At 50.7% G+C, this 15,005-nt stretch overlaps 1 protein-coding gene across 7 annotated transcripts in view; it reads right to left on the bottom strand.

The window, feature by feature from the left end:
• DPF3 (double PHD fingers 3) overlaps positions 1-15,005 on the bottom strand; it is a 262,300-nt gene that overhangs the window by 91,507 nt on the left and 155,788 nt on the right. For all 7 annotated transcript variants that reach the window (XR_009399201.1, XM_059373825.1, XM_059373821.1 and 4 more), the window contains exon 6: positions 10,568-10,646. Coding sequence is in view for 6 of the 7 variants with exons in the window: in XM_059373825.1 (XP_059229808.1) it covers positions 10,568-10,646 (79 nt within the window). In the remaining variant the exon portion in view is untranslated. The remainder of the gene's footprint in view (positions 1-10,567; positions 10,647-15,005) is intronic.

Genomic DNA, 15,005 nt, shown 5'->3' with positions numbered 1-15,005 from the left:
TCAGGAATTTGCTGTATACTGAATGTGACTCTGGTTTTTTAAAAACAGGAAGAATGGAGACAAGCAACAAGCCTTCCATTTCTAAATACTATATAACCCGATTTCAGATCCCCAGCAGAGAATGCAGAAACTCCCAAAACCAAAGCATTAAGTGTGTTAGTGGGACTCTTCCCTGCCTCGCTGAGAAGCAGGGTAGCAGAACTCTAGTGAACTCTGGGATCTGCCTGGCTGGGCGACCTTGGGCAAGTTACTTAATCTCTCCAAACCTTGGTTTCCTGGTCTGGAAAATGGGGCTGATGACAGTTCACATCTCACCTGGGTGTTATGAGAACTGAAAGAGCTCATCCTTGGGAAGTACTCAACACAGTGACGGCCTTACGCCCACTCAACGTAAGGCGTGCTTGCTAGCTTCTCTGGTCCCTGACGCCTCCAGCAGGCAGGGCACAGAACAGAACTGGGGACCCAAGCTCTACTTTCCTAACTTGGCATTTAAAAAAATAAATAAATATTTATTGAGCACAACTATGAACCAGACAGTGAGCTGTTTTTGCACACAGTCTCATTTAACCCTCTGGGAAACCCTCTAAGGTTAATCTTATTGTGCTCACTTGACACAAAAAGAAAGCAAAGCTCAGAGAGGTTTGGGGATTTGCCCAAGGTCACAGCCAGGAAGGGATGTAGCAAAGATTCAAATCCTGGAGTTCTGACTCAAGAACCGCCTCCTGGGGTCCCCTTGCAGAGACCGTATCTTCAGCCCTTATTCTGGTGTGTCCTACCCTGGCACGTCCTTAATCTACTTAAAGGACAAAATATAATTCTGTTTTTTAATCATGCATTTAAAATTACCTAAATAATAAATGTAAATGTCAACATTTTCGGGGAAAATAAACAAAGAAATGTTAAAAAAATAAAAATTAGACATGTTACCATAAAGTATGGCAGCCCCCAGATCTGGAAATGTGGCTAGGGTGCTCTCCCTCAGGCTCTCCACAGGAACATCTGCCATCAACTCTGCCTCAGATGCAGATGGGGCTTTATTTGGGAGTCCCGACCTGCCCGGTGTGTCCCACTGGCCTTTCCCTGAGGTAGACCCCCATCCACTTACAGCATCCACATAAGTGCCTTGCTTCCTTTGGGGAACCAAATGCCCATTAGCATGTGGTGAATATTGCTGCCTGGATGTCCTACTAGTTCCACATACTCCTGTGTCCGTTTCCTCATTCCCCAAAATTAACTTCTCCTCTAGAATATTCCAGTTAAGCCTCCTCATGTCTTCATGACCCAAGCTCAAGACTTCGATAGCTCCTCCCTCTCGCTTGGACCCCACATCCCATTCTGCAGGATTTCCACTCATAAAGTCTCTCCAGTTGGCCCCATCTACTTTGTCCTTGCTGTCACCACCATCCAGACTTCACATCTTCTCCTATCTCCTTCTCAGCCCTCAGGCTATAGGCTTTCTGCCCTGAATACACCTTTCCAGAACACACCTTTCTGGGATCATCATGTTCACAAGTGATGATGCAGGCCCACCTCTAAGCAAATCAGCCTGCCATTCCCAGTACCCTTGTCCCATGCTGAACCCCCCAGTCTTCCTACCCCAGTGCTCTGTTCTGGCCAAGCTGGTCTCTCCCCATCCTGCTCTGTGCATCCCACACTCCTGCACATTTTGGGAGCAACCACTGTGCTAGGGCTGGGATGCAGGGTGAATGTAGCATACCTCCTGCCCTCCAGAGGCTCACAGTCCAGCCCAAAGAACTGACAGACTGCCATCATCCAGTGTGACAGGTGGTGCCCTACACAAGGTAAGACAGATCCCAGGAAAAGGTGAGTGACAGGAGAGGGGGGAGACACTGTAGAGTGGGGGAGGGAGGCATTGCTGACTGGGATCCAATCCTGGCTCCACCAATTTTTTTTGGTGGGTGACCTCAGGAAAGCTAATTAACCCCTCTTCTCCCCAGTCCCCTTATCTGTAGGATGGAGGTGACCAGACCATCTGTCTCATGGCACTTCTGTGAGGGTTCAAGAATTAATATAGATAAAAACCCACAGAACGTTCCAGGCCCATAATAGAAGTCCACGAACTTCTGCTATTATTGCTATTACCCCGCTGGTCTGCCACCACCAACTCCCACACATACTCCTCCCTCCGGGGAGAATAAATTCAATTCAACACACATTCACGCAAGCCCTGCTTGGCCTCCTAGGGAAGCAGCTTCTGACACAGCAGCTCCTGCCCCCCGCCCACCACTCCCTCCCCTGAATCCCGACAGCGCTCTCTACCTACTCAGTGAACTATACCTGGCCGGGTGTTATCTCTGTGATAGCGGCCTTATCTTTCCAACTCTACTGGAGATGGAGGACAGAAGGAACCAGCGAAGGAGGAAGAAACATTCATTAAGCATATCCCAGGTGCAAACATTTTTATATCCATCATCGCACGTGCCTTTCCCAACCATGCACCATCCCCACTCCACACCTGGACCTGGAGCCTCCCAGCAGCAAAACGATTATTTCAAAAGGCCCCAGGTAACAAGCGAACAACCAGCAGAACCGCCATTTGACCTCGGCTTTTTCTCACTCCCAAGTCAGGTCACGTCCCTCTTCACAGAGCGCTCTCTCTCTCTCTCTCACCTGGGCGGCCCTGACCTTGCTGCCCACTTCCCTTACCCCCGACTGCGACTGGAAGTGAGACACATCAAAGGCTGTGCCCCAGGCCCTTTGACCTCACAATTCCATTCCTAGGAAATCATGAAAGCATTATGCAAAGATACAGCCTCAATATTGTTGGCAATAGTGAACAAACTTTAAACTGTCTAAATGTCCAACAAGCGGAACACGGCTGGAGCAAACTGGGGCGTGCCCACGTGATGGGACACCATATAGCCCTCCAATGTCATTAACATGCCTTTACTGACCTAAAGCGATGCTTCCCATGTACTGTTGAGTGGGGGGATGGGTGAAAACGATTTGTACCATGGTTTGCACACATGCGCGCGCACGTGTGTGCATGTGTATGTCTGTGTGCCTGTGTGTGTGTGTGTGTGTGTGTGTACAGAGAGACGGAGATAGGATCCTCAAATGGTATACAAAACCAAAACGGAAGCTATCTCTCAGGAGAAAGCTTATGGGTGATTTTTATTTCTCCTTTATGCATATCTGTGATTTCTGATTTTTCTGCAATGAGTAGGTATTATTTCCATATAAAAGATCATTTAAAAAAAAAACTGCTGCCCATTTTCATATCTATCCTGTTACTGGTCCTCTGCATCTTGGTAGGAATTATTTGCCACCAAGTTTGCATTCAGGAACGGCTAGCTGAGCATCGGCTCTGGCTGGAGGACAAAATAATTCAAGAGGGCGTGGGCTACAGCTCAGAAAAGGCAAACCAAGTCCTTGAGAGCCCGGAGGTGCGGGCCAAGGGCGGGGAGGGCAGGGCAGGCCGCAGGAGCAAGGAAGGAGAAACAGGCAGGTGTGAGGGGAGCGGAGAGAAAAGCGGGCAGCTTCTCTTCAGCCCTGCCTGCGGGACCGCCCTGCTGGGACACCGTGCAACCTGTGTCCGTGACAGGATGGCATTTAAATATTTAAAAAGACCCAGCTTTGCCGTAACAAATGCACTCAATCTCCAGGGATCAATCCCATGCCACTGGCCCTGCTCCACAAATCAAGTTTCTGGGGCACGGAGCCTTCCTCACCCTCCCCTGCCGCACCCCATGCAAGGACCCGCAAGATAATAGCGCGGACAACTGAGTGATGAGCCCGGCTTCCCTTCGGTGACAGGGGCAGCCAGCCTGAAGGCCGCGTTATTGGCTTTTCCACTGCAGCTCGAAGCTAAAAGCACATGAGCCTTAGAGAATGTGGGGCCTTAATGCCCTCAAAAGGAAAAAAAAAAAAAAAATTTTTTTTAATAAGACTGCAATAGTCATCTGATTCTCCCGGTACACTCAGGTAAGGGGGAATCCAGAGTAATTTTAGGAAGTTGAGGTCAAGCAGATTTTCTGAGACTACGTTGGGTGCAAGCTGCGTCTGGCCCATTTGCCAGTCCACCCAGCCCACAGCCCCCCTCAGCCTGCGAATGTGATGGTCTGACATCTTGTCTCCAGGGAGAAGAGACTCATCGTTAAGCCACTGCCTGGAAAGAAAGGAGCCCATGGCGTGGGGAAGGGGTGCTGATGGGGGAGGTCGAGATACTCAAGAAAGGAGACCCCTCATTGACGAATCAGGAAAGTGACGTCCTCGCCCCTGAAGGGTAGAACCAGGACCATACCCCCAGACTTTTTGCTTTTCCTCCCAAACCCTTCTCCCTCCAGGATTCCACAACCAAGGATGGCAGGAAGGAACCCCAAACCCTATTCTGAAACTGCCCCATTTGGACATAGTTAACCCCCACTGAATTTCTAGAAGGGAGGCAACACCGCAAAGTGGCCATGATTTCAGTCACGGGCCACACAATCAAAAACACATGCCTGTAGGGGGAGAGGTGGTGGAGACCAAGGTTCTTACTGATCTGGAGACTGAGTTGGGTGCCCCCACTCCTGGAGTGTGAGTACCAGACAGCACTCAGCTGAGTCATGCTCCCGGGAGGGCTCTGACCATGCCTATTTGCCTTTTGTCACTAATCCACTCTAATGCCCCAGTTTGGGGGAGAGGGTGATTTTAATAGATTTAAATGTAAAAGGCTTAAAAATGTATAATCTATTCCGTTCCTGCCAGCCTGACGCCTAGAAGCCATCTGTTACCAGTGGACATGGCTTCATCTCATAAGTGAGATGTATGGGATCATTAATTCACTTCTGGTTGTTCTTTAGAGATGGGGAGACAGGGTGGGCGGAGGGGCGGAGGGAGAGGGGAGAGAGAATCCTAAGCAGTCTCCCCGGCCAGTGAGGAGCCGACTCGGGGCCCAGTCTCATGACCCTGAGATCATGACCTGCGCCAAAATCAAGAGTCAGACACTCAACCAACTGAGCCACTGAGGCGCTCCATTAATTCACTTTCAAAGGTTTATTTATTTATTTATTTATTTGAGGCAGGGGAGGGGCAGAGGGGGCGAGATAGAGAGAGAATCTTAAGCAGACCTCGGGCTGAGCGCAGAGCCCAATGCAGGGCTTGATCTCATAATCCTGAGATCACAACCGAAGCCAAAACGAAGAGTCAGACGCTTAACTGGCTGTGCCACCCAGGCACCCCTAATTCACTTTTAAAACATGTTTTTTCCTCAACTCTCAGGAGAGCCAAACTCCAGGGTAGGAGGGCATATTTTCCCAGCAGTATGTGTGGACACGTCCCTTCACCTCTCTGCACCCTGGTTTCTTCATACTAAAGCGAGGTCAACTGTCCCTGCCTCTCAAGGTTACGGTGAGGACTTACAGAGACCACGCACGGAACGGGCTCGGCACCGCGCTCCGCACGCTGTAAGCGCTGTGAGCAGGCGTTATCACCGCGATCCTTAAAAACTGGGAACAAAAGACAAGCGCTGGCAAGGCTGTGGAGAAACTGGAACACTTGGACGCTGCTGGTGAGAATGCAAAATGGTGCAGCTGCTCTGGAAAATAGTACGAAGGTGCCTCAAAAAACTAAAAATAGAATTGCCACAGGCTCCAGCAATCCCACTTCTGGGTATTTGTCCAAAAGAACGGAAATCAGGATCTCAAAGAATTAGCACTCCCAGGTTCATGGCAGCACTATTCGCAGTAGCCAAGATGTGGAAACAACCTAATTGTCCATTAACAGATGCACTGATGACGAAAATTTGGTAGATCCATACAACAGAATATTCCCCATCTTTTAAAAAAGAAGGAATCCTTCAATATGCAACAGCATGAATGGATCTCGAGGACGTTGTGCTGGGTGAAAGAAGCCAGTCCCAGCAAAGCCAATACTGCGTGACTCCACTTACACAAGTAGCCAACCTCATAGCATCCGAGGGGGCAGTGGTGGTAGCTGGAGGCTGGTGGAGAAGGGGGTTAGGAAATCACTAAGCAATGGGCGGAAGGTTTCAGTCGAGGAAGATGAATAAGCCGTACACATCTTCTGCCCAGCACCGTGCCTGTATTCAGCAATATCTATCATACACTAAAAATGTATTAAGAAGGTAGGTGTTAAGTATTCTTTCTACAGTAAAATAAACTTAAAGTTAATTTTTTTTTAAATTTTTAAAGAAAAAACTGGGAATGGGCAGCTGGATGGCTCCGCCAGTTAAGTATCTGCCTTTGGCTCAGGTCATGATCCTGGGGACCCGGGATGGAGCCCTGCTCCGCGGAGAGCTTGCTTCACCCTCTCCCTCTGCCCCTCCCCGCTGCTTGCACTCTCTCACTCTCTCAATCAAATTTTTAAAATCTTTTTAAAAAAAGAAAAAAAGGAAGAGAAAAGAAAAAAACTGGGAAAGAAAAAAAAAAAAAAACCTCCATGACTCACGTTCATTGTGCCCAGGGAAAGGGGTAAATGGGAGCTTTGCTCCACTCTACATGGCTGCTGCTTAGAGACACAGTGTTCTCCCTTTCTGCCCTCTGAAAATCACCCCCCCACCACCACCATCCTCTCTCCTATGATGCTACTTGAACAAAGACAATGTCAAAGTAGGTCTCATCCAGAGTCAGTCCCAGTGATGCTGGGAGCCGCTGGAGAGAGAAGAGATAAACATTTAGAATGATTTTTAAAACATCCCAGTAGCCCAACCCAAGGATTGCTTTCGTATGTCTGTCTCCAGTTATCATCCCACCTCTAAAAGGGGGCTAATGATACTGTTAGGATTTAAAGCTATTAAGTAAATTAAGGCCAAGTGCTGGATTGCTGAGCTTTATATGGGACTGCTGAGTTTAGATCAATGCTGGGAAAAAAACGGGAAAGGAAAATTTCTAAAGAGACCAACTAAAACAGTGCGGCAAGCCTATGGCCATTGGCTTGGAGAATTCCTGAAGACTCTAGAACTTCCGGATGCCAAAAGCAGGGAACAATAAAAAGGCTAGAAGCCTTCGAATTTGAATGAAGTAGACCAGTCACTCTGAAAATTCAGAAGGAATTCCCCTGAGGAGCTCGCAAAAAATATAGGTTCCTGAGCCTGCTCCCCATGGTTCTGATGCAGAAAGTCCAGTATGAGGCCCAGGAATCACATTTTAATAAGCATCTTGGTTCCCTCCGTGCAGATGGCCCAGATCCACATTTCGACAAACACCGACAGCCTTCCCCACAAAGTCATAATCAGTTGCTCTGTGGATAAGAAACACTTTTCTTTGACAAGAGATTGAAACAGAAGAACCAGAATTTTACTCCTAAAGCTTGGTAAACATTAAGGATAATTACAGGGATTGGTTACTTGCTGGAAAATGAAGCATTCACGTACACACACACCACACAGACTGGGTAAAAAAATAAATTATGTTCAGATGATTTAGTACTTCTCTGAGATGGAATAAATTCGATGGCTGAGTGAAAGGCAACAGGCAAACTATCTATCACCTGAAGTTAGCAGCTAAGATAATATTTCAACCACCCATCCTGAGAGGGATGCTTGGACCAAGAACATTATAGGACAACTACATTTAGGAATACAACCAAGAAGGGTTAAACATAATCACACCTGAAAGATAGCTATTACCACTCCACATATAAACCCAGGAGGAGGTGGCGGGGTATAAGGTGGCCTAATATTTTCATAAATAACTCTGGAGATGGAGTGGGGATTATGCAAATCAAACTATAGACAACACAACAATGGCAGGGATTGCAAATCTGCAGAGGATGAAATTCAACTACGGGGCAATGTCTTTAAATTTGCCTTTATTGAATCTTGTATATTGAAGTCACATATTATTGTATTTCTTTATTGAGACTCAATAGGGCTAAATGCAGAGTGATTTATGGAAGAAAGAATAATCAAATGCATGAAGTAGAAAGGGGCACGCACCTGGCGAGGCATGGGGTCAGGACAGGCCCGGCATGGAAGGTCGTGGGCATAGCGCACAGGGCAATGGGGGGGGCAAGTACTTCAGTTCTCTACACATACCGGCTGTTATTAAGAGCCGATGTGTAAAATACACAGGGAAGTGTGTCTGCTACTCTCAGGCTACTTGGCCTTGGTGTTACTTCCAGTGGGAGTGCCGAGCTTAAATGTAAACCAGGAAGGGAATTTAGAGCAGGCCATCACAGAGGTTATGGGATGTGGCCCTAGATAATAAACCAAGAATGCAAGGGGACGTGAAAAGCACCCCCAGAATAGACAAAATACTCAATGGGCCTATTTCGGGGACAAAGATGCGTAAAAGATAAGGGGGCAAAAGACAAAATCTGCTAAAATGGAAAATTTAGCTCCTATTAAGGGAAAACAATCATTCAGAGCACAGTTGGAATCATGAAAGAAAGGGTTGTTTATGGTAACACCATCCCTGGGGACACTCAAGGAGGTGACCGGACACCTCTCTACTTAGGATCCATTAGAGATTATTAAAAGCATTCCTTGCTCCGTTCGGGGGTGGAGGGTGGGCCTCATGACCTCTCCAAAGGTCATCCCTATCCCAAAGGATCATGTGTCTGAAGGGCACCAGATAAAAATAAAGTCTATTAATCACCAAGCTGCCACACAATTCCCTACGAGAGCCAGGAGAGAGAAGGGCAATCTACGGTAGACCGTGGCCCCCGAGGGAGGAGAAGGGAAGCCGGGGCTGCATGGGCAGAGCCAAGGAATCAGCCACTGAGACTTCCAGAAAGCCAACATCAGGCCTTTGGATAGTCCTCCGGAGCATCACGGGCTAAACAGAAGGAGGAAGAGACTGCGGGGAAGGGGACAGAAAAAGAGCGAATGGCCCTGGGAGCTCCTAATCACAGTGACAAGGGTTGGGGGAAGGACAGGACATAAGCACTCGGTGCAGAAAGAGGGGGCCAGGCAAGAGAGGGACACCCACAGAGGGTGCTCCATGGAGGTAACAGGCGAGGAAGCGGACGGTAGAAAAAGGAGTGAAGAGAGGAAGGGAGAGGTGGGTGAGGAAGGGCGTGCCAGGGGTGTTTGGGAAGTTATGGGATTATGGGCAGCAAGTCTCATGAAAACTGAAGAGATGGAGCAAAAAAGTAATCCCACTAGCTATGGGAGCAGAAAATCAGATCACAAAAATGAAGCTATTTAAGAGAGAAATTGAATGGCAGTGCCCCAGTCCCAAAGCAGCTGTTGGCATTCTTGGGGGCTGGGCGGCTCCAGCCAGACACAGCTGGAAAGTCCGCTCTGCGGGGGTCAGAAGGACCCTTCTCAGCCCGCAACCAGTCCCCAGAGGGCTCACGTGCTAGGGCTTCGGTGCAGCCGAACAAAACAGAGGCCCTTCCGGGAGGCAAGACCCAGGCCAAAGCAGGGACCTCTTGACTTCGCCCAGAGTCACCAGCCCCCGTGCCCTACCTCCTCTTGGCTCTGGAACAAAACCGCTGTGGGACGGAGATGTTACCTGCAAGAGTTGTCTCGTGAGTGCCATCGGTACGGTGTATTAAGCAGCCAAATGGGGGTCATGGAGTTTGAGTTCTTCTAGCAAAATGTTCTCCAACCAGCTGTCACCCCACCAGGCACAGAACAACTTTTTGAAATCAAAAGAGGCCAGTGAAGAGGGAGGAAAGGAGCACCAGCCCCGATGTGCTCCCTGAGCCCCGTCTCCCCCATTCGCCCGCTGCTTCCACAGCGAATGCGGACACCGCCAGATGCCGGCGGAAGGAACCACCGAGCCACAGCCCTGCCCGAGCCACCTCGCTGCCCTTCCCCCGTGGCCCAGCTCTGCGCCCTTGGAGCAGAAAAGACATGAAGGGAAGATGGTCAGGGAGTGTGGTTTCTAGGGCAGTCCCTGCTGTGAAACGAGCAGATGGCGCCCCAAGCAGTGAGAGATATCTAGGGCAAGGATTTTAAACCCACCACCCAACGCTGCTCCGGTAGGTGAGAGAGACAACAGTGTTCCAGCCGAGAGCAATCCCTCGGAGCTGAAGGGTCAATCCCTGCTCCCTGCCCCAGCCCCGTCTGCACCCCCTAAACCAGGACCAGCCAGTCCTTGCCCAAGCGGTGCCTCTGAAGCAAGCAAGAAAGGCCGGAGATGGACCTCCAGGGGGCCATTTATTAAGCTAAGTCGTCGTCCGAGGAAGATTCGTAACTTGCCCTACCTGGGACAGGAGAGAGAGAAGGAAATGAAAGAGAAACATGAAAAGCCAAAGGAGCCAAGCACCTTTGTCGGAGGAGTTTGAGTTATGCTTTTGTTTGTAACTCTCTGAAACAGAGAAAGAAACAGAGGATGAATCTGAGAGAGAGAGAGAGAGAGAGAGAGAGAGAGCTCGCCAGAAGAAAGCCAACGTGGAAGAGCTGCCAGAGACAGGAGGCCGGCACCCCTGGCTGGCTTCTCCCTCACGCACAAACACCTGAGTGGGCGAAGCCTTGACCAGAGGCAACAAGAAATGGTGCCTTGGCAGCAGGCATGCGAGCTGGGGGGCAGGCCCAAGAGGGGGAGCCAGCGAGGCTGAGGCTGGGGGTGCGACAGCCAGGGAAGCACAGGGAAAGGGGTGCGGGGGGGGGGGGGGGGGGCAGGGTCAGGAAGGCAGCCCTGGCCGTACTTACTGTCACAGACGTAAGGTTTGTCATGGTCTTCCTGAGAGGCGGCATCGTGCCTCCTCCGGCCACCTGCCGAGCCACGGGCCTGGGGAGACAAGGAACCGGGACGCCCGTTATGGAGATGCTCGCTACGGCTCCTGAGCTCTTCCTCTGTGAGGCCCCGAGCGCTTCACCCACATCTCTTCCTCTGGTCTTCCTCACAGCCTTTGAACCAATACCAACCCCATTTTACAGCCTGGAAACGGAGGCCCAGAGAGGTCAGGGAACTTGCTCCGGAGCACTCAGCTACTCACCCACGTCATCTCATGAAATGCTCACAACTCCAAGAGAGGTACTACTTTTCTCCCCATTTTACAGATCGGGAGACTGAGGCAACCCCAGGGTAAGTAGCTCGCCCAGGGTCCCTCCGCTATGAAGTGCGGAGCCAGGACGTAAACTCACAACAGTCTGACTGCAAAAGCCTTCATCTTCCCCATCCTTGTTCTCTATGGTTGCCACAGGGACCTCCTCCTCCTGCTGCCTATCCTTCTAGCATCATCGGCCCCACATGGAGATGCCCACCCTGCTCCCTTCAGCCGACCGGATGATGGAGGCCTGGAGCAGGGAGTGTGACTGCAGTCATCACCCCGGGCTCTCGCCCCAGGCTCACACAGTCCTCTTCAAGTCTCTCAGGGGCCAACCAGGCCTGGAATCCAGTCCGGGCATGGCGGTGAGCTCTCCTCAGCCCTCTCCCCTGCTCCTCCTGGGGGTGATCGTCACCCTGCGGGCATCTCCAGAAAGAGCCGGCCCAGCCTGGGGCGGGGGTGGGAAGCATTCCACTTCCAGGGGTGGAGGAGAGCAGCCAGAGAGGGTGCTGGCAGCGCGGCAGCCCCGGGACAGCGGCTGCAAGAACGTGGCAAGGTTTATTTTTAAACCTTTGTAAGTCCCACACGGTCACGTGGGTAGCACCCCGGCCGCCTCCAGGTCATTCTCTGGTAATGAGTAGCAGTAAACTCCCAGCCAGGGAAAGGGCCTGCTGAGGGCTTTGGGGACAGAGAAGGGGCCGCAGCAGATGAGAAATAAAACATGGCAGCCACCTGGGGTGCAGGGGAAACGGGGCAGTCCCTGGGGCTGGGCCTGGACAAGCGGCCCTGGGGACTTCAGGGCCAAAAGGACTGTGATGCTCACACACACACACACACACACACACACACACACTCACTCACTTGCGGGGGATTTCACAGCGGAAAGGCCTGTACCCCAGGCCTGCGATGTTCACACGCTCTCACAAAACACGCACTCTTCACAGTCAACACCACCTGCCAAGCTACCACCTCCGCCGCCTCCTCAGCGCATCTCTCTCCAAAACAAATTACGAAATTCCTCCTCCCTGCTTCCCTCCCTCCCACCGCTTTGCCTCGCTGCCTCCCCAGCCCCCACCCAAGCCGGCGGCCCCCAGTAGCCGCCCGCCCCCCCCCCAACCCCGGCCCTCATTACTCAGAGTTGACCGGCAGGGGGAGCTGTGAGGTGCTGCGGTCACCCGGGGGCACAGACAGGCCTCGGCGACAACGACCACGACGACAGGGAGGGAGGTCACACTCAGCTGCCCCCTCCCCACGCCCCCATGGTGAAGCCAGGGACAGCTTGACGTGCGCAGCCCGCAGCCCTGTCACAGCCGCCTGCAGCAGGTGAAAGCAAGTCAAGCAGAATGACGAGCCAACAGCCGACGCGGGGAAGGGGCTCTGAGACTAAAAATACCGCCTGGGCCAAGAGGAGGGGAAGCGCGCACTCGTGGGGGAGCCGCCAGCGGAAGGGGGAGGGCCCCCGCTGAGAGCCAGGGCTGGATCTCACCCCGCAGGACAGACCAGCACTGTGGCTTCCACACTCTCCCTGAGCCTTGGTTTCCTCAACTGCAAAATGGGTACACGCAAGGGAATCGCTCAAACTTGGAAACTCAGAATCCCGCTAGTTTGCTCAGATGTCACCTCCCCCGAGAAGCCCTCCCTGACCAACCTAGATCCATTCATAGCCTCTCCATCATTCTCTTTCCCCTGCCCAGCTATATGTTTGGTCCCGACATTTAGCGTGGTCTGACATTATATTATACATGTTTTTGCTGTACCTGTTGATCTCTCTCCCGAATAAGAGCTGGAAAACGTCTACTTGGGCCGCACTATATTCAGAACCTGATACGGGGCCTGCCACTTAAGACGCATTTAATAAGCCTGGGCTGAATCAGTTGGTCCATCAGTCAGTCTCCGAGTCAGCCATCTTTGGTTCTCCTTCATTCTTTATATCAAAATGCTGTTGTTTCTTCCTTCAAAGGCCATCTTAGACTTTGCATTTCCCTTCTGTTCCACATTTTAATCCAGGAGCCCATCCACTGACCCTGAGCTGCTCAAAGAACTCACCAGCTGGGGTTCTACCTCTGCACTGCCCTTCCCAGTCCACCCTGGGACTCCCAGATCAGTTCCGGTCACTCATTCATTCATTCATTGCCATCTAACACCCACTGACACACCCAACAGCAACCTAGTGCCAATCTTCTCAGGTTCCTCACGTGCTCATATATGATCCCTGCCACTAACCAGCCTCTCCTCTGCCGCCCACAGTGCTCCGCGGTTTTGCCCCACTAACATCCCACTCCTCCAAGAACTTGCCTCCCGCCAGACCAAGGAGTAAAAAGAACATCAGCTTTAAAGTCAGACAGGCATGGGTTTAATCACCAGGCATGTGTCTGTAAACAAGTTACTTCTCTAGGTTTTCATTTTCTCAGCTGTAAAATGGGCACAGCAACACCTTTAGTGCAGAGTTGCTGAGAGGGTTTGCGCTAAGAGTGTGTGAAACCGCAGGGGACAGAGCCACATCCACAGGAAGTGCTTGATAAATTATGTCCCCTTCTTGTCCAAGCTGATTTCTTCTCTCTCCTCTGAACTTTTATTGCATTTGGTTAGCGCACAGGCAGAAGCCTGCTGTTTTCTAATTGTATCATGGCCATTCACATTTTCTCCTCAATTTAATCCCAAGGTCCTTAGGAGCAAAGACGGCATTTCACACTTTGGTACGAACACCCAACACTTAGATCGATGTTGGGCACAGAGCATCCCAAGCTCTCTTACATGTATCAGGTCAGTTCATTCCTACCGTACACCATGAGTTACAGAAAGTAATACTATTCCCATCGGCACATGATGAGACCAGCTCCTAAGGTTTGTGACTCATCCACAGTCACAGAATCAGTAGAAGGAGCACAGCCTAGGTTCTAGACTCTATTCTGTAAAACTTTGGGAAGCTGACTGTCCAAAAGAAACCAGTCCTCCCTCTCTGAGAATTGTCCATCCCACTCCACTCCTCCCCACCCCACCTCCCATTCAGACACTGGTAAACCTTGATTAAGACAGCCTTGATTGTACCACGTGGCCCGGCCCCACTGGCCTCAGTTGATTGGCTGGCTCAAAAGTGATCACATGACCTAAGCTGGGCCAATCAGATTCCACCTCCAAAGCACCTGGCGTTGGGGCAATGACTGCAGTGAACACAGGCACAGGAACTGGGAGCCCGTTAATGCGGGAGATATGGAGTTAAGGACACAGAGAAAGCAGGAAACACAGTCTTCTGACCAAAAAATAAAGAAGCAGCAGGGGCCACAAACGGCCTAGGTTCTTTCCCTGTCCTAAGTCCCTGCCGTTTTCTTGCCCTTCCTGAGAGTTGAAGCTTCAAAAATTGTACATATTTGGGGCAATAACCCAGTCGCTTTTCAAATACTCCCTGTTTTTGCTGAAGTGTGGAGTTTCTTGCAATTAAAAGACCCTTGACTCGGGCTCAGGGAGCTAGTTCCTCTACGGGAGCTGTTCTCAAGTAATGGCTCACATGGGGGTCTGCATCACAGCACTGAATATTCCGAGAATGTTCCTTGAAACTTTACACTCTCGTTCTCCCACAAGTGCACCGTGTGGCATTTTCCAGAGGCTCCCTGACATGATGATGTCCTCGCTCTGGGTGCTGGTGTATTCTGAAGATTAACATTTTTTCTGCTTGAATTTCTAATACAGTAAGTATCACTAGTTATAACCCACCAGAACAATAGCTTTCAGGGGGGCTCTCAGTAATTTTTAAGTAAAGAATTCCTGAGACAAAAAAAAAAAAAAGAGAGAGAGAGAAAGAGAACCATAGCTCCCTATTCTTGCTATTTATTTATTTGTGGGGGTTTTTTAAAATATTTTATTTATTTATTTGAGAGAGAAAGCATGAATGAGGAGGAGAGGGAGAACAGATTCCCTGCCGAGCAGGGAGCTGGATGGAGGGCTCCATCCCAGGACCCCGGGATCATGACCTGAGCCAAAGGCAGACACTCAACAGACTGAGCCACCCAGGTGCCCCCCCATCCTTGCTATTTAAAATGTGGCCCTCAGACCAGCAGTACGGGCATCACCTGGGAGCTTGTTAACCAGACAAACTCTCAGTG

The sequence above is a fragment of the Mustela nigripes genome, chromosome 13 (assembly GCF_022355385.1).
Source record: "Mustela nigripes isolate SB6536 chromosome 13, MUSNIG.SB6536, whole genome shotgun sequence".
NCBI lineage: Eukaryota > Metazoa > Chordata > Mammalia > Carnivora > Mustelidae > Mustela > Mustela nigripes.
The sequence above is the reverse complement of the archived record's forward strand: the minus strand, read 5'-3'. Positions and strand labels throughout refer to the sequence as shown.